The sequence below is a fragment of the Ctenopharyngodon idella genome, chromosome 22 (genome assembly GCF_019924925.1).
Source record: "Ctenopharyngodon idella isolate HZGC_01 chromosome 22, HZGC01, whole genome shotgun sequence".
NCBI lineage: Eukaryota > Metazoa > Chordata > Actinopteri > Cypriniformes > Xenocyprididae > Ctenopharyngodon > Ctenopharyngodon idella.
This window is the reverse complement of record NC_067241.1, coordinates 14,688,801-14,715,581: the sequence shown is the minus strand read 5'-3', so window position 1 is coordinate 14,715,581 and position 26,781 is coordinate 14,688,801. Positions and strand designations below refer to the sequence as shown.

Below are 26,781 nucleotides of genomic sequence, written 5' to 3'. Positions count from 1 at the left end.
AGTGATAAACACCAGATTGAGGGCTTTTCTCAGCTTATCATACAGACCATCATCCATCTACACAGACACTGAAAAGAGACACTTCCCATTTTCATGAGAAAGATTAAGTTTATTTAGTACAAAAGTATTTTAGCATTCACTGACGTGCTTGAGAGACACACATGAAACGATGCTCCAATAACACCTGAAGGATACTATCAAATATATCAATGCACTGATTTGATGGACATATTTATAATTGCTGTCTGTTTTTATCAAAGCAGTAAAACAGAATAAACCAAGAAGAATAACTATAAAGATGAAAGAGAAAGAATTTCAATGTTGTCGTACATTTTAACAACACATCCATCCCTCAAAGCCCAACACCATGCAGTGTGTGTGTTGATAGTTTTGAGTTAGGCACACACACACACTGCAGCCACTTTACACCAGGTCTCACTTCCAATAAACCATTTCAGAGCAAAAAACACAATTTTTAAAACCACAGGTAGGCTTTTGGGAAATTGATCCACACACACATATAATTGAAACCGTTATGGGTGCCAGTCAAAGGAAAACCGTATCAAAGATATCAAATCGGTCTTGATAAGAACAGTATTAATTAAATAGTACTTATCAGTATCTATCAGTGATTCATAATTAAATAATTCACCCAAAAAACAGATTCTGGCATCATTCACTCACCTTCATGTTGTTCCAAACCCATATGACTGTTCATAACATCTTTCGTTTGTCTCAGAAGACTGTACTGCAAAAAAGTCTTTCTTCCTCAGTTTATTTTATAGTCGTTTTCCAGTACTAATATCAAACAATTCTTAAATTAAGATGCAATAACTTGAGAAGCCAAATGACATGTTTTATTTTCTGAAAAATGTATCAAAATTAAGTGAAAATCAGCAATGGTAATAAAAATTATCTTGTTTTTCATTTAAATTCAGTTTATTTTTCTGACCCCCATTGGCAGATACTTTTTCTTATTTTAAAGTCTTGTTTTCTGAAAAACTATGCTTTTCAAGTAAATGTATCTTGACTTAAGAATGTTTAGATATTTGTTCTGGAAAGCGAGAAAAAATACTGAGGAAGAAATCAGTTTTTGCAAGTAATATGGACTACTTTTATGGGAAACGACGGTGAGTAAACGATGACCATTTTATTTCTGGGTGAACTATCACTTTCCCTTGTTAGAAAGAGGCTGAACACTACAGCGCAGAAACACATTCGGTCTCTGACTCCTGTGCAGCTACTCTAATAGAGTGAACTCTATGGGAGGAGCTACTCAAGACTCCGCCCTCTTTGAGCTTGACTCCGCCTCTTACAGCTTGGCCTTGCCTGGCTGCAGCTGCAGGTTTTGAAGTTTCATGGCCATGCCCATGTTTCCAGTGATCTTCAGTTTGCCTTGAAAGAACGCCTGCATGAATGAGAAGACAAGAAAGATCTTAATCTTAACCTGGGACACAGCAATTCATTTGTGTTCCTGGTTTTTTTTTTTTTTTTTTTCTGTGACTTTACATGCAACAGTTTAGTCTCTCGTCCATTTAAAAATGCCTGATAAACAGTGATGTTGAAATTATTTGTACCTGCTTGATATTCAGCATTACTTCTTGATATTCAAATTGCTTCTTGTAAAAGCCTCTCAGAAAAAATGTCAGTTTTTAAGTTTTCAAAGGAGAATATGATTTTCTTTTACAATGAAGACACTGATTTTGTTTTTCAATTGCATTTTTAAGAAACATTCTGTAGAGGACATCAAGACTTAGGCCATGTGATTGATTGATGATTCATTCACTGATTCATGCATTCATTGATTCATTCATTTATCATTCTTTCATTCAATGATTCACTGATTCATTCATTCATCCATCAATCATTTATTTATTCATCATTGATTGATTGTTTGATTCATTTATTTGTTCATTCATGCATTGATTGATTGATTCATTCATTCATGACTGATTGATTGATTCATTCAATCATTCATTCATCATCCATTCATTCATAAAGTTGTTCTACAATTCTTATGCAGGGGCATAAGACATGTTAATGTAACAGTATAATAAATGAAGAAAAAAAAAGGTTTTCTGTTGTCCCAGAAGAGAAACAATTCACTAAACATTGAAGGTACAATGAAGCTTAATCTGATTAACCTTCACCTTTATTGTGAAGAAGTTTTCAAGGTCAAGTGAATTATCTCCTCATCTGCTCTCTAGTCACAGAAAGACATTTCGTGATATGACTACATCACAGCAGTGATGACGAACTACAATGAGACAGAAATGCTCCTCGCAGAAGGAATGAACCCTGAAGCGGGTTTAGCGAGAGAATCATTAAAGAGCTTTGATTGTAAGCGCTGCACAACCGTGCGCCTCGATTACTGCTAACAGTAAGAACTCAGGTTGTTCACGAGTGAACGCGGTTAATGACTTCTCGTTTCAGTCTGTTCCCAAACATCCGTTACCAGCTTGTGGATGCAATTACACAATATAAAAATGAATTAAGACCAGATAAATATAGCCAGAATTCACGCTGATGGATATTACTAAAAAGTGCAGCATGAGGAAACACAACCTCACTACTTAACCCTTTGATGACTCAAACTCTCACTTTCCCCACTCAGTTGTATTTGAAGACAGAGAGAACTAAGAGAAATGGGCTCAAAAAATAACTATAATCAAAATTGTTCTTTGTTCTCAGAATGAACCTTGAATTAATTATGAGAATGAGTACTGAATATTCAGAGAGAGTTAGGAAGTTTCTTTGTGTTGAACTGGCTTTGTGGTGGCATAAAAATCACAATTTAACACTAGATCTGCATGTCCTTAAAGAAAAAAATTAATAAATAATAAATAATAATGAATGTAAAGGTGGTTAAATTATGGATGCTTGTTTCCGCCACTGAATAAAAAATAAAAAAGGTATAATTGCGACTTTTTATCTCACAATTCTGAGCAATTTTGAGTTAGAAAGTCAGAATTGTGAAATGATTTATATAAACTCACATTTCTTATAAAAAGTTTCCTCAGAATTGGACTTAAAAAATCGTGATTGTTTATATCTCGCAATTCTGAGAAAAGACAGAATTGTGAGTTTATCTTGCAACTGCAAGAAAAAAGTCAGAATTGCGAATTTATATTTCGCAATTGTAAGTTTATAATGCGCAATTGTTAGTTTATTACTCGCAATTCTGACTTCAATTCTCACAATTGTGAGTTTATATCTCGTAATTCTGAGAAAAGACAGAATTGTGAGTGTATCTTGCAACTGTGAGAAAAAAGTCAGAATTGCGAATTTATATAAATTCTAAGAAAAAAAGAATTGCGAGAAAGACATCAGAATTGCGAGAAAAAAGTCAAAATTGCGAATTTATCTCTTGCAATTGTAAATTTATCTCGAAATTCTGACTTTATTTCTCGCAATTGTGAGTTTATATCAAGCAATTCTGAGAAAAAAGTCAGAACTGCAAATTTATATCTTGCAATTCTGACTTTCTCACAATTGTAATTTTGTATCTCGCAATTCTGACTTTATTTCTCACAATTGCAAGTTTATATCACGAGATGAAAAGTCACAGTTACCTTTTTTATTTTTTATTTAGTGGCGGAAACAAGCTTCCATATTAAATAGATGCAAGAAAGAAAACCAAGTCAAAACTCCATGTATTTGTTAGCAATATGCAAACAAATGCAAGAAAGAAGACCAGTTACTATTCAGCCATCACAATTCATCATACAAACATTACAATTATGTCATCGCTGTCTGTTAGATCACTGGAACTCTTTGGGAAACTTTCACATTTAAACGAAAAGCTGAAAAAAGGCTTAAATTTGAGAATAATGGCACTTTTTATAGTTTAGTTTTTATTGTGTATAGTTGTTGACCTATATTTCCCAAATATTAAAAGATAAATATCTTACAATAACCTATGTAACAGGTTGAATGGTTGAAAATCACGAATGCAGTCAACACTACATTATTTAAAAATCACTAACATTTATAAAAAAAAAAAAAAAAAAATAAATAAAAAAAAAAAGATCCAAACATTTAGAGCACATTTAAAATGTGTCTCCTGCTAAAAAAAAAAAAAAAAGTTGAGCGTCGCCAGGTTAAATGGTCTCACTTGAGCTAGTTGATTTGTAATGGGTCAAAAATGTCTTTTGCTCCATCTGTGGCTTTTCCATGTGAGGAGCTTTGATTAGAGAAAGCATGGAAACTTGGAGGCATGGAAACTTGCTCTGATCCAGACGGGAGGCCGCACAATCTCTCTTTCTCAACATGGGCCATTAGCATTAGAAAAGGAAAGCGAGGGGGAAAGTGTGTTTTTGAGCGTCTGTGGAGAAATTGTTCATGGAAAACAGTAGGTGGGTTTAAGACAATGTACAAAAGGAAGCTACACAATGCTCAAACTTGAGGTCCCTGAAAAGACAGACCTTGAAAAACCAAAATAAGAGCGCATTTGTAGCTTAAAACAATACTGCTTTGAATTCACCACCATATGCAGGTGCAGCTCTTACTGCAAACCTACGCAAGACAGTGTCAAAGAAAGAAAAACACCGGGGTTATGTGGGATGAGTCTCTGTGGTTAATCCAAACGGGAAAACTGAGACAGAGATCAGCCAAAATCATAATTATAACCATACAAACCACTTGGAAATGTTAAGAGATCTGCTTTTGCAGCCATTCCTACTCTTTTCAAGACATTATTTTCAAGGATTTTATTTTATGCAACATATGCTTAAGTCTGGATAAAATGACATTCTCAACCTATTTAACTTGTATAATTTGATGTACACTACCATTCAATAATTCGGAGTCAGTCAGATTTTGTAGATTTTTTTTACAGTCTAGCTTGTAACTGAAAAATTGGATAGATGATTCATTTTATTTAAGTGACAGACAGAGGGTTGTTTTGGTGATTTGGCTTCAACACTACTTACAGTCTGTGGATTCATCTTTCCAGTCATGAGGTCTAGCAGGTCAGAGTCAGCCATGGCAATAGTGCAGTCTGCTTTCTTTTCTGAGAAACACAAAAGAAGAACACTGAAGAGCACAATATACTTTAAGAGAAATCGAAGAACAAACTGGTGTGACGTCATTTCGAACAAAATCAGGCCAAAACGACGTTTGAGTTTGAAACAGTGTTCAATTTTGACAGCAATTTTTGATTTAGTTTTAGTCATAGTCTTTAGACTAAAATGCCATTTAGTTGTAGTCATACTTAAGTCATTTGAATTGTTTTAGTCAACTAAAATCGAATGGGTTTAGTTAAATTGTAATGCATCAATTAAGCATTTCTCTCATTATATACACCTGGAGAAAACATCTATTAACCTGTTAATATGAATGACATTTGAACATGCAATACAGACACAGATATAACTGCTTTGACATATAACATGTCTTTATTTATCTTAAAATGAAATAAAATCACTCCTCATAAAGAAACAACATGGTATTTTCAATTATTATTTATGCATTCTTTATAACAACTTGCATTCAACATTCTTCATTCTTTCAAGCAGACATATTTATTTGTATATTAAATATAGATTAATCCTTATTAAAGTTATTCAGTCAAGAGCAGTGAGTGATTTTCTCTTTTTCTTTTGTTTGATTAACATTAATGATGGAAAGCGGCAGGTTTATTAGACTGCCGTCACTTTACGACCGAATGCACAGATCCAATATACCGATACACATTGGATATTCTCCCAACTGTTTATTTTCACTTAAGACATAACCAACTGGGTTTAGATGAATTCTCACCAAAAATTTATATTTTGACATATTTTGTATTTGTCGTGAAAGAGAGCTCAATTCAGTACTAGTGTGCTGAGAGGCCGCTTTCTGCGTGCACAGAAAACCGTACCGAGTTTTCTTTTGTGTTGTCACGCTTTTTCAGATCTATCCATATTGTCTGCTCTTCTCTTTCTCCTAGATGTTTACATTTTTGAATGTTTTATGTGACATGCAGCAAGTGTATGCCAACTGCAGTGTATTGCTAAAAAGGATTAACATTTTTACCCAAGTGAAGTACAAAAAAAGAACTTCATGAGTATATTGGTGCCTATAGGGGCAAAGCTTATGGAAGCATGTTTTCGCCACTAAATAAAAAAATTAAAAAGGTCATTGCAACTTTTTCTCTCACAATTCTGACTTTTTTTCCCCTCGCAATTTGCGAGTTTATAACTCGCAATTCTGACTTTGTATCACGCAATTCTGACTTTACAACTCGCAATTCTGACTTTACAACTCGGAATTCCGACTTTATATCTCGCAATTCTGACCTTATAACTCACAATTCTGACTATAACTCGCAATTGTGAGTTTATAACTCGCAATTTTGAGAAAAAAAAGTGTGAATTGTGAGATAAACTCGCAATTACCCTTATTCCATGGCGGAAACAAACTTCCATAAAAACTAACAGGAGTGAGAGGTAAAAATAGTTGGGAAACAGCCTGACAATGCAGCTCAGTTGGTTTGGTGTCTTTAGCTCTTGTTACACAACGAATCAGAATCCGGCATGTGTGAGTGGTTTTGATCCTGGTCATTAGACCGAACACACACTCTCACTTATTTTCATTTCCTCTCATCCTTCACACTAATCTCATGGCCGTGGACGGACACACACACACACGCGCGTATAGAGAGTATGCACAGACACCACTTTCCCGCCGGAAACGCTCCCTCATCCGAACTGAGTGGCAAAACATCCTGCAACATGACTGGATTTAATAGGGGACACTGCAAAAATGATGTAAAAAAGATGATCTTCTTAAATTAAAGGCAATTACTCAATAGTGATCCTTACAACTTAGCAAAGAACCAGCGGTCCATATGGCCAGGAGTCGGGATTCATGACATTTACATGCATCTGATCTTGACCCCGGGGAAATGCATAAAGCAAAGCCTGTGAACGATTTATCTGCTAGACAAAACTATAAACACAATATAGGTAGATCTAAATCCAGGTGATCACTTATATCATTGTTAAATATCATAACAAAAAGGCTTTTGAAATGCTAATAAATTTGACTTGACGCTTGGTCGTACTTCAAGACGGGATAAAAGTGATGAGGACGTCACTCGACATTCTTGTTGCTTCAATATATTTTTTTAGAAAATTTTAAGGTTATCTGGATAACTGTCAACTGTTGCCGTTAGACGGTATAAACTGAATCTATTTAACTCCTTTGTGCTCCTATCTATCTATCTAAACTTACTTTGTAAGAAAAACTGGGTTTGTCTAACATTATCTAACCATCCTTTTTATAGAACACGAGGCTCATCATAATGGATGTTTTTTAATAAACGCTGACAAAAAAAAAACTATTTTGGGGAAGTGTTTGTTCTGATAACGGTTCGCGGTTTTCAGAAAGACGTGAAAATGTCTACTGGGTAAAAAATATTAAACCTCTCCTTCAACCTTAGAGCTATTTTCACGTAAACTAACTACACCTGGTCCGATGCGTTCAGCCCGAGACATTGATGATGATCTAGGAAATGTCAGCTGTTCGCAGCATCTGCATCCTTGAGTTTATAACACACTCACCGGCATCATTGTGAACGGAGCCTTTTCCATTCTTAACGTCAACGATCCAGGTGGCTTCCTTTCCGTCCGGCCCGTCCTTCACCTTGAAGGCAAACACACCTCCGATCTTCTTCACAAACTGCTCTCCATCCTGCACACACACACACACAGGGCATCAGTTGCACACCCACCATAAACTGTGTGAACCGCAGCTAAACTGAAATGGAGAGATAACGTTTTCTCCCCTCAAACAGATATGAATTTTATAAATTTTATTTTGAGCCATTTATTTATATACATTATATGGTAACACTTTACAGTAATGTTTCATTAGTTAAGTACATTAGTTAACATACAATGAACAATACTTCTACAGCATTTATTAATCTTAATGTTAATCTCAACATTTACTACTATTTGTAAATGTTTTTATCTGTTAACATTAGTTAATGCACTGTGAACTAACATGAACATGTTACATGAATGTTATAACTAACATTAACAAAGAATATACGCTGTAAAATATATATTGCTCATTGTTTGTTTATGTTAGTTAATGCATTAACTAGCGCTGTCAAGCAACAAAAAAATTAATCTAATTAATTACACAATTAATTAACCGCACATCAAATTTGGTTGAGAAATTACCTGCAAAAGATCATTTAAAATCATTATTGTGTTAAATGAGAAAAGCATCAAATAGACAATACAAAAAGTTGCTTTAGAATTTTTTTTTTTTTTTTTTTATTTGATTCAACAAAGAATTTATTACACAAACTTTTAGGCTTCAACGGCCATGAGGGTGAGTAAATGATGACAGAATTTAAATTTTTGGGTGAACCATGCCTTTAATAGTTTTTTTATTAATATGGGAAAATGAAAAAAAAAAAACAATTTAATGAAATGATACTCTAAATAAGAAACTAAAACTGCCAGTAGGTGGCGGTAAATGTCTTAATGATCAAATCATTGAGTCATTCATTCATTCGATTCATTCAAACGGTTGATTCATTTAGGAATGGAGTAAACGGCTCTCTTTATGAATGGACCATTGAATCATTGATTCACTTGATTGATTCGCTCAAAACGCGGATTCGTTCAGAAATTAAACACCGCTTTGTGTTGTGCGTTTTCGAGTTTCAGCGAAAGAGTAACTTCTGACCTGACGCATGACGTATTGACGAATGCGGAAGCGCAGAGGATAGAGCAAAACAAAACACTGGTCATGAATTAGAAGTCTAAAACGATCATTTTTAAGGAGAAATGTCGGAGGATTTCGATATAAGAGAAGAGGAGCTTGAGTTTGTTGCCCAGCCCTATTTGTTTGAACCGCGAGAGGCGTCTAAGCTTACGATACTCCTACATCCTACGAAATACATCACGTCAGGGGTTACTCATTTGCGGAAACTCAACTTGCGTAGGCCTTCTGCCGGAAGCTAGTTATTTTAAGTTTTAAATATGGATATTTTTCTTACAAAAACCCATCGCTTCTCTTCAGAAGGCCTTTATTAACTCCCTGGAGTCGTATGGATTACTTTTATGATGGATGGATGCACTTTTTTTTTTACTTCAAATTCAGGAGCGCCATTCACTACTATTGTAAAGCTTAGAAGAGCCAGGATTTTTTTTAATATAACTCTGATTGTGTTCTCTGATTGTGTCTTGAGGGTGAGTAAATCATGGGATAATTTTAACCTTGAAAACAGACGGTAAAACAGTACCAAACACTTGCATTGCATACAAACAACATCTACATCGTATTTGTTACACTTGCTGGCTTTTTACACAAATCAGAACAGTCATAAACAGCTGAAAAACAACAGCGAAATGTGCCGCTCGTAACATAAACCATCTCGCTCAGCCTTCCTGCCTGGGTGAGTGAAACATTAAATTTCCTTGTAAAATTACACACTGCATTGCAGAGTGTAATGGAGCAAAACTGATCTGAAAGCGCATCGATTTTCCCCCAGAGTACTTCTGTTGTGTAACAGGCTGTTATTTGAGTAATTTTTTTTGGCAGAAGCTGTAATGTGGCTGATAGTGAGATTATCAGTGTCTCGCCTCTCAAGAGGGTGAGAGTGTCACCGATAAACAATAACAAATACGCATCATTTATCCGCATCTAACAGAGCCCAGACTGAATCTGAATACAGCCAAGGCACTGATGAATAAACGAGGGCTTTAAATGGTTAGTTCACACAAAAATTAAAATTGCCATCGCTTACTCACCCTCATGTGGTTCCAAACCCATCCGAAAGGATACAACACTACACAATATATTTTGCAAAGATATTATGGTCGTTTTTACTATCAAGCTCCAAAAAGACAGCAAAAAAGCAATCGATACAACTTATATTACAAGTTATCTGAATTCATACTGTCTTTTGGAGAAAAAAGGTTTTAAAAATGTTAATATATTATGTTTTTAACATATTTTTTTACATTAATCTAATTTGATAATTTCATTCTGCTTTCTAAAGACTGGTCAGAAATCAATTAATTGCAGATTATTTTATTTATTTTATTTTATTTAAAGAGGTTAATTGCAATTATTTTATTTTATTATTTATTATAATTATTTAATTATTGACAAAAAAGAAAAAAAACCTACATACAGTTTAATGGAAAAAATAAATATAATTAATAACTGTTAATTGAGATTTACATGATAGTTAAAAAAATCAATTATTTAATTCTGGAAACAAAATTAAATGTTGTCTTTAACATATAACAAAATATTTTTCTCACATAGAATAAATGTATTTTAATGTAAGATAATATTTCAGGAAAAAGTCTGAAAATTGAAAATTTTTATATTTCAGGAAAAAGTTTGAAAACCCCTGATATAAACTACGCTTATTTATTTGATTTTTGTAGCTTAACAATATTTACACACTGCCGTTCAAGTTTGGGGTCGGTAAATCTCTTACCAAGGCTGCATTTATTTGATAAAAAAAAAAAACTATAAAAACAAAAATATTGTGAAATATTATTATAATTTAAAAGAATTGTTTTCTATTGGAAAATATTTTAAAATGTAATTTATTCCTGTGATCAAACTTGAATTTTTAGCATCATTACTCCAGTCTTCAGTGTCACATGATAATCCGAAACTTTTGAACAGTAGTGTATGTATGTGTGTATATATATATATATATATATATATATATACCTTGAATGCATGGAAAAATACAAAATACGTGGAAAATAACTATTCCTGTAAACTCAGATGATGAGGCTGAGCAGGTAAAGGCACTGTCATGCCTCGATTTGAGGTATTAAGCAGGTCATGAAACAGCAGTTTGAGGAGGGGATGGACACATATATTGCAGATTCATCAAAGTATGTGATATACATGAAATGACACGAAAAGGATCGTCTAGATCGGACCGAGGGATTTGGGATTAATGAAATGATGATCCTTTCAGCACCCAATAGCTTTGTAGTTTGAATAAAAAGCTTTCACACAAGCCAGCGAGGAAAAACAGGCCTGACAGTGGATCATCGCTGACATGATTAAAGCTGGGTAATAACCCGAATTCAGATCCATCTTGATGTAGCCTCGGGCAGAGATGCTGAGGCGTTAAGAGGCTTTACCACTACAGCCAACAAATTCAGATAAATTAACCCAAGCAGCCTTCCCGTACCTCATGCAGCTTTTTATTGATCTCCTGGAAGACAGCGTGAGCTTTGAAGCCTTCTAGGCCTGAGGATGCGCTGGTCAACAGTGCCTGGATCCGTGGAGAGCTGGGAATGAAAGATATACACACATGAAAGACACACTCAGAAAATATGTTTCAAGGAATAATTCACCCAAAGAGTTCTTCTTGTGTGATCCACACACTCTCAGGAAAAAAAGGTACGAAAGCTGTCACTGGGGCGGCACCCTTTATACCTAAAGAGTGCATATTAGTACCTAAATGGTACACATTTGAAAAGCTTTTGTACCTTTTTTTCCTGAGAGCGCAGAAAAGGAAAGTTGTACAGATATGGAACTAATATGAGGATGATTTTGGGGTGAACTATTCCTTTAAGAAGTAACATGGCTTTACAAGTACGCAGTTTTATGGAAGCTTGTTTCCGTCACAGAATAAAATAAAATAAAGGATAATTGCGACTTTTTATCTCACAATTCTGAGTTTATATCTCGCAATTCTGACTTTCTATCTCGCAATTCTGACTTAATTACTGGCAATTCGGACTTTACATCTCGCAATTCGGACTTTACATCTCGCAATTCGGACTTTACATCTCGCAATTCGGACTTTACTTCTCGCAATTCTGAGTTTATAACTCGCAATTTTGAGTTTATAACTCGCAATTCTCACTTTCTAACTCGCAATTCTCACTTTCTAACTCGCAATTCTCACTTTCTAACTTGCAATTCTGAGTTTATATCTTGCAATTCTGAGTTTATAACTCACAATTCTGAGTTTATATCATGCAATTCTGAGAAAAAAAGTCAGAACTGCAAGATGTAAACTCACAGTTGTGAGAAAAAAGTCACAATTACCTTATTATTTTTCATTCAGTGGAAACAAGCTTCCATACAGTTTTGAATCCAGTCAGCATCATATTCTGATCTCTCGACAATACTTTCCTATCTCTCTCTCTCCATCCTGTCATAAACACATTAAACCCCCATATATTCAATCTAAAACAAGCAATGGGGCCGTTTTAAGTTCAGTACAAATATTTAAGCACAGGAAGACATCCAGACACACAGATCTCTGGACGAACTAATCACACAACACACATGTGGAGTTACTCAGAGACTTTCCTTACATAAACATGCTGGAGACAGCAAGATAAAAACAACAAGCTCTTCAACATGCTACACAAATGTTCTTTTGGATATCAAGAACATTTTCACGACCTTGGATGTTTTCTCATGAGTGAAACAAAGAAAAAAAAATACTTTTTTAAATGAAAATATAACACCATTGCACTGTTACAGTGCATTTTAGGTGCTGAATTTGTCTCATTCCTCAGAATTTAGACTAATTTGAGCTCAAATAAAACAAAACTCCCTTTCAATCATTGGATCAATGCATCAAAACTATCTGAATATTTCATATTAGCAAATCAAAAACAGAAATCCTGTAATAAATTGCTCACACATGTAAATGACCTACATTAGCTGCTGTCACACTCTCTCAGCTCTGCAGAATCAACAAACACACGGTGTGATTATTAGCACATAATGATTGTAAACACAGGTCTCATCATCATCATCATCCTCACCTTGACACCTGAAGGACACGCATTGTTCTTGAATATGAACTGCAGACAGGTGATCAGAAGGCCGCTGGCACTCGAACAATCGGCGATACATTCGTTATCCGAACGCTACTTCCGTGTTCTGTGGCCATGAGCCAGACCTGAATAATCAAACACTGATTGAGAAGCAAAATAAGTGTGACGTTTTTATTCGCATGTAAGGGGACCCGCGGTGTATGTAGATAGAAATGGCTAATTCTGAGGTAATAAAAACATAACGGTTCATTATGTAAGGCCTTATACACCACTAAAAACATAGTTATGCATATTATATTGCATTTCTGTCAATAGATCCTTCTAAATATCACAAACTGGACCTTTCTGGCCTCTGGATACCGAGTGTATTAGCAGCATGCAGTATATCTATCTCAGAAGATAGAAAGATATTGATTGGCTAATTTTGGGATGGCATGCTAGCTTAGCAGCATACTTTTTATATTATTTATTTATTATTATTTTATTAATTATTTCTTTGCATAGTTCACAAAGAAAGATCAATTAGCACTGCAAGAAAAAAAAGCACCTCAGAGCAGAAAACACGATCATAATATTTTATAATGGTGTTATTCTTGTTGAGCACGAAATTTGTTCTTATGAATTAAGAATTAACAATGCAAAACAGAAATGAAGAACATGTTCAATAGCATAATTAGCCTACCACCTGAAAAAAAAAAAAGTCTTTTTATGATATTTGCTATTGATAATGATAAATTACCTCAAAATTACTAAAAGAGTGTAGCCTATATGTTTACACTGTTTCTAGGTTATATTCTTTTAAAGCTAGCTGGCGGGAGAGTTCGATTTAATAGAATAAACTATGTTGTTTTGTTTTGATATATTGCACACATTTTCGTCATGCATTTCATATTAAGTTTAAATAAGTTTCGTAGGTATTGACTTAGGTGATATGTTAAATACAACTACCTGTAAGTTTCAAAGAAGAGACGGCAAGTTTTATAACACACACACACACACACACACACACACACACACACACACACACACACACTCCCTCGCCTGCGAGAAAACAGAAGATGGCTTTTGCTGCCTTCTGCCGGTCAGATATGGTTATTCCTATTCTTTATGTACATGATTAAATCTGCTATCTCAACTGATTTTCCACGTGACTAATCACTCGGAATGCCTTTCTCATGGTTCGTTTGTCTATATTAATTTCATAAAATTAAATGCTTTACTATAAAACGTCATTTCCTCTGTAACTTCAAATGACAGGGAAAGACAACGATTTTGGAACATGAGGGTCGAATTTTTCAGAACCTTAATTCGGGTGAATTAAGAAGAAATTCTAATTTTATTCAAATTCTAATATAAAAAACATTTTGTAAACAAACCGGAACTGTTTATCACGGCTTCACAGCACAATAATATCGATGTTACACTTATTCCTCCTGCGTTTACAGTAGAAATTGAATAAGAAGATAGAATAGCAGTTGTAAATTTGAAATATTTAAAACGGTCACAGCGACCCGAACGTGCCACTGTCACGTGATGTTTGAATGAGGCATTTATAAATCCTACATATATTTAATGTTAACGATTATACTCCTTAAGTGTTTGTTCCAACAGAACAAAAAATAAATTATATTTAAATAAATATGCTTCAATTGAGGATTGGGAATTTGAGCCATAAAGCGCCCCCTGCAGGCATAACTCCTCTGTGCCTCATAGGAAACCGTTATTTACGCCAACGTTATTTACGCACACGTCAGTTTTCGGTGTTGTTTAGCGTTTAAATCGATAGTGAAAATGTCTAACTCAGTGATTTCAGTAATTTCCAGGTTTTTGGAGGAATATGCGTCCAGCACGCCGAATAAACTGAAAGTGGTAGACGCGTATCTTCTTTATATCATGATGACAGGGGCGCTGCAGTTTCTCTATTGTTTATTAGTCGGGACGTTTCCGTTCAACAGCTTTCTATCTGGTTTCATATCGTGCGTTGGATCGTTTATTCTCGCAGGTAGGACTAATTGATGTATTGTTGTTATTTCGTTATTTGTTTATGGGCACAATAACTATCCAGTTTTGCCATTACAATATGGTTTGTTAATTTTTGGGTTAGCCTATATCGAAATAAGTTCTTTACTAATTATTTAAATTGCATTTAAATGATTTTCAATGACATGACTCCATCTCTACTGCAGGTAATTTATTCATTCTTGTTATTTAGTTGTCTAACGTTGGAATTACAAGATGTTTTGTGTGTGTGTGTGTGTGTGTGTGTTGTTGTTGTTATTATTTAGAAATTATTCATTTATAAATTACTTACTGCATTACATTTAGTACATATATAAAGTACTTATTTATCCTTTTATTTGTACTGCATTTGAATGATTTTCAATAACATGTCTCCATCTCTTCTCCAGTGTGTCTGAGAATCCAGATTAATCCTCAGAATAAAGGCGAGTTCTTGTCCATCTCTCCAGAGAGAGCCTTTGCTGACTTCCTGTTCGCCCACACTGTACTTCATTTGGTTGTTATTAATTTCATTGGTTAAGTGTCCACGTGTGCTGATAAAAAGGTAAAGAAAAATAGTTTATAATAACAGTTTGCTGTATCTGGCCTTAGGAATAGGGTGCACTATTTGTGCCATTTGCAGTTTAAGTGTTTAATATTACATTTTGTTATGGCAATAAAAACCTCCTGTACATAATACAGTAATGTTTGCCAGAATCTGTAGTTTTGCACTGTATTAAACCATTTAAAGTGATTATATTTGGTTTTGCCTCCTTTGAAATGTATTCTAACGCATGTTTATTAATGAATTTCCTTCTCTTCATGCAGATAGATTGAGGAATGACCAAACCTGGAATGCGAATGCATCTTACAGGAAGCAGAGAAGAAAATTTATGTATTTTCTCCCATCCGCTGACATGCAGCACCTGCAAACCTTATCAAATTTTCCAACACTGCATGTGACAAATCCCGAAACTGGCCAATGCTACTTGACAACTAAACAATATTTTGGGCCCTGTTGCCTCCCAATAATCAGACTGAAGAGTATTCAGTCTGTGTAATATATTTTCTTTTCATTCAAACAAACATGTTTGTACATGTTTCATTATCAGTGTTATATAGATATATATTTTTTGTTTTATTAAAAAATAAATTATAATAAACCATGCTGACTTATGTTTTTTGTGGCCAGAACATATGTGACGCTGGACCACAAAACCAGTCATTGTGTGGGTCAAAATGATCGATTCTTCTTTTATGCCAAAAATCATTAGGATATTAAGTAAAGATCATGTTCCATGAAGATATTTTGTAAATTTCCTACCGTAAATATATCAAAAATGTATTTTTGTGAGTGGATATGCATTGCTAAGGACTTCATTTGTCCAACTTTAAAGGCATTTTTCTCAATATTTTTTTTTTTTTTGCACCCTCAGATTCCAGATTTTCAAATAGTTGTATCTCAGCCAAATACTGTCCTATCCTTTCAAAGAATTGACCCTTATTACTGGTTTTGTGGTCCAGGGTCACAAAAATATACAAAGAACAGCTAACTGTTATATGGATACAACTAACTTAGCTATCGGATACACAAAGCATTCAATAGTGCATCAAATAATCCATATTTAAAGGAACAAAATAGTGAAAAAGCATTTCTGTAGCTCATCCGACACAAAGGTCATGAGCTCGATTGATAAAAATGTATTGAATGCAAGTTGCTTTGCTAAATGCGTAAATGGAAATGGAAAAAGATGAACAGAAAAAGTAAATTAAATAAAAGCTGAATTCAGCTGATGCAAATATGAAGCTTTTTTATCTTCATTTATTTAGGCTACTTTTAGCCTACTGTTTACTTTGAGACCAACTTACTATGAACTTTCCACAAGGGGGCGCATGGAGGTCCATAAGGCCAAATCCTCAGAAAAGTAACTGCTTCTTTGGCGCTGAACAATGAATTAAAAGCGAATAATGACAATTGAGAAGGTTTAATAGCTATTAAATTAAATACGAAGTAGCTATTTGAACTAAAGGAATTATTATTTAAACTAACCCCGCCCATTTTATCACCCTCGTTTAAAGCAAACTGCCATCTATCGACTTCAATTTCTACTGTTTTCCACGCACGTGACGTCATCAGAGCGCATGCGCAGTAGAGTGTCTGCCCAGCGCTTCCTAAACACAAACGGATTCAAACTCTTGCGGGTAACGTTTCTGTTTATACACTATTATTTCTGGGTATTATTTGAATTGGGTTAGAGTTAGGGTTAGGATTCAGTTTTCTCTACGTACGCTAGTACTTATCGCTGTTTTTTCGTATTTAATTAGGTACATTTTGGCGAAGCGTAAACATTCAGCGATGAACCTCAAAACACATATAATCTGTTAGTTTAAGCTTGTTAACAGGATTATAATATTTAACAATTAATAATGAATGCAATTACTGATTACACTAACAAAAAAAATACCATAGTATTACCATTTACCATGGTGTTTTTAAAGCTCATTTGAATATTAAGGTATAGAAATATAGTAATCGTTCAGTAACATGCTACATATCAAAGTACTATGCTTAAACCATAATTTTACCTTACCTTTCCCCACCCATCAGATGCTGATTGACAGCTGTCAGATGCTGATGACCTCATGGCATCGTCCTCTGAGGTGAACGTACACATGGAGGAGGTGGTGGTGGTTACGACCCCAGACACCACAGGTCAGACTTCATCCAGCGATGAGGAGAAGAATATACTGGTGGCTACAGACCTGGAACAGTCTGGGTAAGCATTATTTCTGACTCCCATCATGCACCTCTGACAGACTCACAGCAGTCTTTGTCATTTCCTGAACAGGGAAAACATTATGGAGCAATCCATGGAGTCTGAGGCCGAGGCTGAGTCGAGCACCACTATCTCTCTGCCCAAGGACACTGTGTTGGGTAGGAAATTAACTGTATTTTGGAGATTAAAGACATTCTAATAAAGCAATAATCCACTCGAGGAGGTTCATTACAGTGATTTTACCACAGTAACAGTTGATAATAGTACACGTTTCTTAACAAGTAGTATAATTTTTTTGTTACATTTTTAATTAGATTTTTATATATTGTGTTTTCATTTTAATTTTAGTTAAAGTTAGTAATTTTGTTTTAGTTATTATTATTAGTTTTATTTTTAAATATAGTTTTTTTTTTTTTTTTTAGTAAAGTGCCCCAATTATGCTATTTTAAAGGTTCCTAAGTTTCTCCTACAACAGGTTTACAGGCATCAAAAGGTCAAAAAACACTTTAATTTTCCCATAATACACACTGCACATCACCTCATTTCTCAAAGAGTCTGAAAACGGTTCGTTCAAAGATTCGGTCTCTCTAAACCCCGCCTTTCCGAGAGCCTACTCTGCTCTGATTGGTCAGATGGTCCAGTCTGTTGTGATTGGTCTACTTTGCTCTGATTGGTCAGATGGCCCAGTCTGTTGTGATTGGTCTACTCTGCTCTGATTGGTCAGATGGCTCAGTCTGTTGTGATTGGTCGATTGCTTACAGCACGTGTCGGAAACTAAACGGCCATTACCATATCTGAATTTCAGCTCTGGATTTTCCTCAGCACTTGATACACTGTGATACGAACAGTAACGATGGCGTCGGTTTTACCGCATTAATTTGAGCGTGCGTCTCGTCCTTTGAAAGTGCAGCAAAGTTGAATCGCAGCGCAGAAAACAGTGTCTTCTCAACATGCCGACAACGCAAACCAAACTCTTCCAGTCTCAGCTGCAACTACAGTGTTTGAGGGTCAAAGTAGACGTTGTTCGTTGGCAGCTAATGGAGACCGTAGACTGGCATTATGCAAATTTGTTACATTGTTACGTAGGTTTGTAACAGGAAGTGAGACTGGAATTACTGACGACTCGTTTCAGTAGTTCAGAATCGATTCTTTGTTTTAGGAGACAATAACTTTTATTTGTTTAACTTTGATCTTTGAAACTTTGCAGACATTTTACCTTCACAAACAACTGTATTACACACAACATGAAAGGTAATATTCGAAAAAGCATAATGGGGCACTTTAAGATTTCATTTTAACTTAAAAAGAAAGTGAGAAATGTTGCCTAGTTTTATTTTATGGCAGTTCATGTTTATTTTATTTCAAGTAATAAAATGTTTTTTGTATTGTTTTTAGTTAAGGATATAGACATGCAATGTAACAATATTCATGCCATGTTCATATTTACGCAGTGAAAATATCTGACGATACAGATGTAGAGGGTGATATTCTCTACCCAATAACCTGTGGGGACAGCAAAGCTAACCTTGTGTGGAAGAAGTTTGTGTGTCCCGGGATCAACATCAAATGTGTGCAGGTAAATATGTGATGCGGTCTGTTTCAGAACACTACAACACTGTGTTATGGACCGTTTTAATCAAAAGTTTGGACACACTTAAATGAATTTATGTTTCTCATGATCTTTTTGATTTAAAGGCTTGTGCTTAAGGATGTCTGTCAATTCAGATACAACCTGAATTACGGAAAAGTTGGGACGTTTTTTTACATTTGAATAAAATAAAAAGACTTTCAAATCACATGAGCCAATATTTTATTCACAATAGAACATAGATAACATAACAAATGTTTAAACTGAGAAATTTTACAATTTTATGCACAAAATGAGCTCATTTCAAATTTGATGCCTGCTACAGGTCTCAAAAAAGTTGGCACAGGGGCAACAAATGGCTGAAAAAGCAAGAAATTTTGAAAAGATTCAGCTGGGAGAACATTAAGCAACTAATTAAGTTAATTGATATCAGGTCTGTAACATGATTAGCTATAAAAGGGATGTCTTAGAGAGGCAGAGTCTCTCAGAAGTATAGATGGGCAGAGCTGTGAAAGAGTGCGTAAAAAGATTGTGAAAAACAATGTTCCTCAACGTCAAATTGCAAAGGCTTTGCAAATCTCATCATCTACAGTGCATAACATCATCAAAAGATTCAGAGAAACTGGAGAAATCTCTGTGCGTAAGGGGCAAGGCCGAAGACCTTTATTGGATGCCCGTGGTCTTCGGGCTCTCAGACGACACTGCATCACTCATCGGCATGATTGTGTCAATGACATTACTAAATGAGCCCAGGAATACTTCCAGAAACCACTGTCGGTAAACACAATCCGCCGTGCCATCTGCAGATGCCAACTAAAGCTCTATCATGCAAAAAGACATGGTCCAGAAGCACCGTCGTGTCCTGTGGGCCAAGGCTCATTTAAAATGGACTGTTTCAAAGTGGAAAAGTGTTCTATGTTCCAAATTTGACATTCTTGTTGGAAATCACGGATGCCGTGTCCTCTGAGCTAAAGAGGAGGGAGGTCTTCCAGCGTATTATCAGCTTTCAGTTCAAAAGCCAGCATCTCTGATGGTATGGGGGTGCATAAGTGCATACGGTATGGGCAGCTTGCATGTTTTGGAAGGCACTATGAATGCTGAAAGGTATATAAAGGTTTTAGAGCAACATTAAATGAAAAATATGTCAAAGACGACCACGAACTCTTCAGCAGCTGGAAACTTATATCAGGCAAGAATGGGACCAGATTCCAACACCAAAACTCCAGAAACTCATAACCTCGATGCCCAGACGTCTTCAAACTGTTTTGAAAAGAAGAGGAGATGCTACACCTTGGTAAACATGCCCCCATCCCAACTATTTTGAGACCATCAAATTTGATTTTATTCAAATTTAAAAAAACGTCCCAACTTTTCTGGAATTCGGGTTGTAATTAAACGCAATTAGACACATAAATATATTCTGTTTTTAGCTAATGCATTAATTTCCTTCAGAAATTAGAATAAAAAAAGTAAATAATGCTATTATTAGCATTATTTACATTAATATATTATTATGTTTGCAGTGCTAATCAGGTTTATTATAGTTAACTAAAACCAAAACCATAAAAAGTATTTTCGTTACTTTGAAATAAAATAAACGTTAACTGAAACAAAATAAAATATATACAAAAACTTTATTTTATTTCAGCTACTTGCCAAGTCAAGATTTCTTATTTTTATTTAACTTAACTTGATGTACTAAAATAACTAAAACTAAAACTGAAATAAAAATTTATAAAAACTATATAGATATATTTTAAAAAATAATAATACTAATAATAAAAATTAAAAAAATATACAACAAAATTGCTAAAAATATAACAAATTAAAATGAAAAGGGAAAATATAAATATAAAAATATTAATTAAAACTATAGTAGTACTAAAATATGGTGTTAATTACTCATCTCACATAAAAACAACATATTCCATATTTCTCAAAATGCATCAAAACACATGAAAATGCTAATGTTTTTTCTAATTCTTATTAAAAAATAATTAAAATATCACAATTATTAGGGTTAATTAAGTCCCGTCTCGCATAAGAATGACAGATTTTGTATTTCTCAAACTGCATGAAAATCTTAATATCTTTATATATATATATATATATATATATATATAAGATAAGATTTTGTGTTGTAGTCACTGCATAATTCCTGTACTTTCATTAGTGCTCTTTCATAGACTTGATGGCGTTCCTATTATTCTAAAATATGGGAAAAAGTATTATTAAAGAATGAGCAGATCAGATGTGAATAATAATGTTTATGATCATAAATAAACCTCATCTTGCAATGCAAATTAAGAAAATAATTCACTCTTCATATCATCAATAATTTCAGAAACGATCTGTAAGCAATGATTGAGATGCTGTTACTTTGTTTTTACTCTGAATGTGCTGCTTTGAGTAATGGACTGTCCTGACAGAAATATCTTCGCCACATAGAGCATTTTACATGTGCTTGATTTAATATAACTGTCTGTACTGAACGACACCTCATAACGCTCCATATTGACCACTGCTGTGTTCCAGCTGAACGAACATCTCATCAGTCCGAAGGAGTTTGTGTACATAGCGGGAAAGTCTACGCTGAAGGACTGGAAGAGAGCCATTCGCCTCAATGGAACCATGTTGAGGTTTGTGACATGGCAGAAAAAGAATATAAATCAGAAATACATGTTTTTATATTAGTGTATGGTGGAATATAAAGTACAAGCACTTGTCCCACTAATGTATATACCATATATTGTGTATATATACCATAAATTCAAAGCTTTCTTTGTTATAAATTCTTTGGAATACTGTGCACTGATGAATTGTTCACAATAAAGACCAGAAACGCATATTAAATGGTGACATTGTGATTTCATGCAGTCTTCCTTATATTGTTCAAGATGAATAAACTATTGTTCAGCTGTAGCTCCTGGTTCTTCCTACAGGAAGATCATGGATTCAGGTGAGCTGGACTTTTATCAGCACTCCAGACTGTGTTCAAACACCTGCCGCAGTACCAAGATTGACCTGGTGGGGTCACGGGTGTCTCTCAGCAGCCAGCAGTCCACGGAAACGGCTCCTGCAACCCCCGCCTCTGTGGACGGTACGAACACACATGCGCAGACTTTCACATACAGTATGTCTGCACTTCAGAATGTTTTTCATAGTAGTGCTATGTGTATAATAATGTCTATATTTTTCTCTTAGGGCTCTCGGTTTAACACATTAATTTGGTGCGATTAAACACGTTAAAATTATTAATGCTTTTAATGCACCCGGCCCACAGCTGTACTTCATCTTACATTGCATGCAGTTTAGTTGCAAACATGATGCAGGGCAACAGCTGACTGCTTGATGAATCCTATTAGAATGCAGTTAAAATGCCACTAAAATTCAAGATATGGGGGCAAAAAATGCCCCTGTATGGGTTTTTGTCTTTTATTTATATTTTATGATATAGTTTAGCAATATCACACGAGCAAGAGTGCTGTTTTTTCCTGAATATCTGCACTATTGCAAATTTCATACAAGTTCAATAAACAAGAAGTTAATATTGTGTTACAATTTAGACACAGTATTGCCTGTTTTTGCTCGATTTCGCGGTTGAAAATTGTTCCAATGAAAGCCACAGCAGAACTGTTGTGCGTTTCTGAGCAACAGCTGTGTTTCATTACTGAATGAATCTCTGGTTTTTAATGAAACTAGTGAGCTGTTGATTCAGTGACTCGTTCATAAAGACTGCCACTTGCTGCATTCCTGAACTAATCAGCTGTTTGAATGAATCGGTTGGATGAATGATTCAATGACTCACTCGTTAATACAGTACTAATTGCCGCCACCTACTCGTGGTTTTAGTTTCATATTTGGATTATCATTTCATTTTTCATTCATATTCACCTCGGAGCTACATTAAACAGTCTGTGTAAATATACCTAAATGCCACTTCAGATGCTGCTTCTGAAAAAAATGTTATGGCCACACATTGTAGCCTTAAAATAGTTCTGTTTAACGCTACGTTTTGTAATGTCTATTCAATGCATTTCTCATCTAACACATTAATGACTTTAAATGATCTTTTGATTCATTTGAATAATTATTTGGCACATCATGTAATTTCATGTAATCGCTTGACAGTCCTGATTTATATTGCTGTTTCAGTGAATGGATCTGCAGCTTCGTTTTCCACTGATGGTGACGACAGCACCGAATGGGTCACAGCTATAGGAGGTGAGAGGCCTCGCTAATGTTTCTGATATTTTAAACCGTCTGTGTAGGTAATCGGTTTAACTCTTTCACCGGACATTCTTTTCCATGTCAGAGGACACCATGATGTTCTGGAGAGGACTGAGGGATGCTGGGCTGTTGGAGGAAGTCATGGAGGACCTGGAGAGACAGATCCAGGAGATTCTCAAGGGCCTGGAGGAGCGAATCCAAGACCCACCACTGCAGGTCAAAGGTCAGAGTTATGCCATTAAACCCGTTCATACTAAGCAATCTGATGTTGATGAATCAGTTTGAGCCGACTCACATTGATTTCTCTGCATAAACTATTGATCAAATGTTTGGACACACTAAACTGAATTTGTTTTTCATGATCTTAAAACCCTTTTGATCCACAGGCTCTTATGCGTCAGTGCTTAAAATAAGTTGTGTAGGCAAGCATATGACATTAACATTGTAATTTAATTTTTATATATATATAAAATATTGTTTTTTTAATTTGTCTAAATAGCTTTTATTAAGTTTTATATTATTATTTAAAATGATAAACTAGCTGAAATAAGATAATGTTATGCTTTTTTATGTATTTTATTTTATTTCAGTTAACGTAATTTCAATTTATTTCAAGTAATAAAAATGTTTTTTAGTTAATGATAATAACTATATATATATATATATATATATATTATCAATGCCAGGGTTATTATCGTTAACTTAAAATTCTATTAATGTTCTATAACATTATATACATACAGATAATATAAAAAATATAGATTATATTCTTGTTTAATGTTCAGTTTGTAGTAGATGAAAGAACAGATTATATATTGAATAAACATTTTTATATACTCTTATGTTTTAGCTGAAGCGTGACATTTATGTAAATATATTCTGTCTGTTTTTTGGGATTCAGTATGTTGCAAATGGACACAAACATTGTATTCCTTTACTTGAATCTGTCACTAGATGCTGCTCTGCTCAATAATATAGTCCAGAACTTTGGGATGTTGGACCTGGTGAAGAAAGTTCTTTCCAGTCACAAAAGCCAGATGGACCGCTGTAGGGAGCAGTACACGCGCAGCTTAGTGGGTCAGTACCTGTACCTGTGCAGATTTTTGGTTTATTTTGTGTGGTGGCAGCATCAGGTTTGTAAAAAATACTACGTACTAGGGCTGTATGATTAAGCAAAGTAATATGAAATCGCAATATGGCTCAGTGCAATTATCAAATCGCAAAGATTGCAACCTAATTAAATAAATATATGCATGTTTTGGGAACACAACATGTGCCAACCATCTTCCCAAACTTGTAATGAGAAGCTTTAAGGGCTCCCTGCACTGCTGTCAAAATAAAAGTTTATTTATTTAATAAAAGTAAAAAGTTCACTTCAGAATTAAAATTTCCTGATCATTTACTCACCCCCATGTCATCCAAGATGTTTATGTTTTTCTTTCTTCAGTCGAAAAGAAATTAAGGTTTTTGAGGAAAACATTCTAGGATTTTTCTCCATATAGTGGACTTCAACAGGTTGAAGGTCCAGATTGCAGTTTCAGTGCAGCTTCAAAGGGCTCTACACGATCCAAGACGAGGAATAACCACAAATGCTTGTCTTGCACTGCTCTGCGATGCACCGCGCATTAGGTACTCGCGTTGGAAAGGTCACGAGTGACGTAGGTGGAAGTACTGATCCAGCGTCTACAAAGCGAACGTGGGAAGACTAAATCAAACACCCTTTACAGAAAAAGGTAAAACAACAATGTCGAACATTTTTGAAGTTGGAGGAGAAAATGAGATGGAGTTTTTCACCCTAACGCGGTACTTCCGCCTACGTCACGCGTGACCTTTCCAACGTGATTACGTAATGCGTGGCGCATCGAAGAGCTATAGGACGAGCATTTGTGGTTAAAAAAAGTATTTATTTTTTAATTTTTTTTAGAAAATGATTGATGGTTTCTCTAGATAAGACCCTTATTCCTCATCTGGGATCATGTAGAGCTCTTTGAAGCTGCAATGAAACTGCAGTTTGGACCTTCAACACATTGAACCCCAGTGAAGTCCACTATATGGAGAAAAATTCTGGAATGTTAAATATTATTGTAATATTACAATTGTAATGTACAAAATGATTATTATTGTTATTATATAGCCACATAAAATGTGGCCAAATTGCAGAGCCCTATAAACAAGAACAGCAAACTTTTGTTTTTTTTTTAATCGAAATTTTTATCACAAAAATCCCCAAAGCAAGTTTTTAGGAAGTGATTTTTAACGTTTTGCATTTATAGCCCTGGAGCAACAGTGTGACGAGCATCGCAAACGTGCCAAAGAACTGAAGAGCAAATCGCAGCACCTCAACAACGTCCTGATGACCTTGACCCCCGTGACCTCGCCTCCCACCGCCAAGCGCCCTCGTCTGACCCGTGCCGTTTCGGGCCCTGCCACTGTGGCCGCAACACCCGCCCAGTCCACGCACTTCACCCTGCCCATCACCCAGCTCACCGGCATCCCGCTGGACAAAGTCCTGTCGGCTCAGACTCAGTCTCCACTGATCGGCGGATACACAGTGCTCACGTCACCGGGGGGGACCGAACTCCATCCTGAAGGCTCTAATCTGACCGTGCTGAGCACTGGTGGCGTTCCACAGGGGTCCTCGGGACCCACGTTCGTCAAAGTGGTCAGTCCGTTTCAGCTGGTCACGTTGCCCACAGTGGGAGCTGGAGCCACGTTGCAGAACCTGGCAGCACCAGCTGCGGGCAACACTGTAGTTGCGGTGCCCGTAAGCACGGTTAGTGCTGTCAGTAGCATAAACACTGCCGTCGTTGAGACCGTTGGGCCACAAGCAGAAGCGGCTACAGAACAGAGAGATGACCAGAAGGAGTGAAACTCTCCTGAAACCCAGGAAATAGTTGCGTAACGTCAGTGTATCATATACTTTGTATTTGGAGGATGAACTTTTTTGCAGTTTTATGAGGAATTTGCAACTTTTTTGCAAAACGGCCATGGTTTGGTGATGAAAGTCTTTTGTTGTTATTGCATTTGATTTAATTGTAATCTGATTACAATGTGGTGAAATACAGTTTAAGGACATTTTATACAAAACATAAGGCACATTTTGTCCTTAAAATTTTGTGATTGACCAGTGTGTATAATTTGTAGTTATAATGTGTTTTGGATGTAACGCTCACTTCCTTATTTATACTGTTCACATCATTTTTCCATATTGATGTCTTCCATATTAAGTACTTCATTACAATGGTATCTGTACTTGACCCGTCATTGATTACTTAAAATTGATCAACTCAGACCATCTTGTCTTTCATAATAAATATACATTGTACAATACAGCAAACTGACTTTATTATCAACAATCTGATATCCAAGATTGGGGGATCAAATCTACATTTTAAGGATAGGCGGT

The 26,781-nt window shown here is 35.4% G+C and overlaps 3 protein-coding genes across 4 annotated transcripts; 2 read left to right on the top strand and 1 right to left on the bottom strand.

The window, feature by feature from the left end:
• Positions 1–88: 88 nt before the first annotated feature.
• Positions 89–12,922, bottom strand: scp2b (sterol carrier protein 2b). The gene is made up of 5 exons (XM_051879672.1): positions 12,771–12,922; positions 11,174–11,273; positions 7,548–7,677; positions 4,932–5,011; positions 89–1,408 (listed from the first exon to the last, which is right to left on the bottom strand). Exons 1-5 carry the CDS (start codon positions 12,791–12,793, stop codon positions 1,313–1,315), a joined length of 429 nt encoding a protein of 142 aa, XP_051735632.1. The 5' UTR covers positions 12,794–12,922; the 3' UTR covers positions 89–1,312.
• A 1,553-nt stretch (positions 12,923–14,475) lies between these two features.
• On the top strand, positions 14,476–15,946 carry LOC127504732 (dolichyl-diphosphooligosaccharide--protein glycosyltransferase subunit DAD1). Its single transcript, XM_051879673.1, has 3 exons — positions 14,476–14,784; positions 15,191–15,345; positions 15,609–15,946. The coding sequence occupies exons 1-2, from the start codon at positions 14,574–14,576 to the stop codon at positions 15,319–15,321; spliced, it is 342 nt and encodes a 113-aa protein (XP_051735633.1). The 5' UTR covers positions 14,476–14,573; the 3' UTR covers positions 15,322–15,345; positions 15,609–15,946.
• Positions 15,947–16,814: 868 nt separating this feature from the next.
• gmeb2 (glucocorticoid modulatory element binding protein 2) lies at positions 16,815–26,712 on the top strand. 2 transcript variants are annotated; one of them, XM_051879667.1, is made up of 10 exons: positions 16,815–16,982; positions 17,389–17,557; positions 17,630–17,715; positions 19,009–19,133; positions 21,681–21,784; positions 22,088–22,245; positions 23,301–23,369; positions 23,461–23,598; positions 24,330–24,452; positions 25,649–26,712. In XM_051879667.1, the coding sequence occupies exons 2-10, from the start codon at positions 17,424–17,426 to the stop codon at positions 26,242–26,244; spliced, it is 1,533 nt and encodes a 510-aa protein (XP_051735627.1). In that variant the 5' UTR covers positions 16,815–16,982; positions 17,389–17,423; the 3' UTR covers positions 26,245–26,712. The 2 variants fall into 2 exon arrangements, with proteins under 2 accessions (XP_051735627.1, XP_051735626.1); XM_051879666.1 differs by having other exon boundaries at positions 22,088–22,278.
• Positions 26,713–26,781: the final 69 nt, after the last annotated feature.

Bases quoted from the DNA above. Each gene is read 5' to 3' on its own strand.
- scp2b (XM_051879672.1), bottom strand. From the start codon at position 12,793: ATGCGTGTCCTTCAGGTGTCAAG. The intron at 5,012-7,547 runs GTGAGTGTGTTA...TGTGTTTCTCAG, and splicing joins CTCCGTTCACAATGATGCCG to AAAAGAAAGCAGACTGCACT. The intron at 1,409-4,931 runs GTAAGTAGTGTT...TCATTCATGCAG, and splicing joins GAAAGATGAATCCACAGACT to GCGTTCTTTCAAGGCAAACT.
- LOC127504732 (XM_051879673.1), top strand. From the start codon at position 14,574: ATGTCTAACTCAGTGATTTCAGTAATTTCCAGGTTTTTGGAGGAATAT. The intron at 14,785-15,190 runs GTAGGACTAATT...TCTCTTCTCCAG, and splicing joins TGGATCGTTTATTCTCGCAG to TGTGTCTGAGAATCCAGATT.
- gmeb2 (XM_051879666.1), top strand. From the start codon at position 17,424: ATGGCATCGTCCTCTGAGGTGAACGTACACATGGAGGAGGTGGTGGTG. The intron at 17,558-17,629 runs GTAAGCATTATT...TTTCCTGAACAG, and splicing joins ACAGACCTGGAACAGTCTGG to GGAAAACATTATGGAGCAAT. The intron at 22,279-23,300 runs GTATGTCTGCAC...TTGCTGTTTCAG, and splicing joins TGCGCAGACTTTCACATACA to TGAATGGATCTGCAGCTTCG.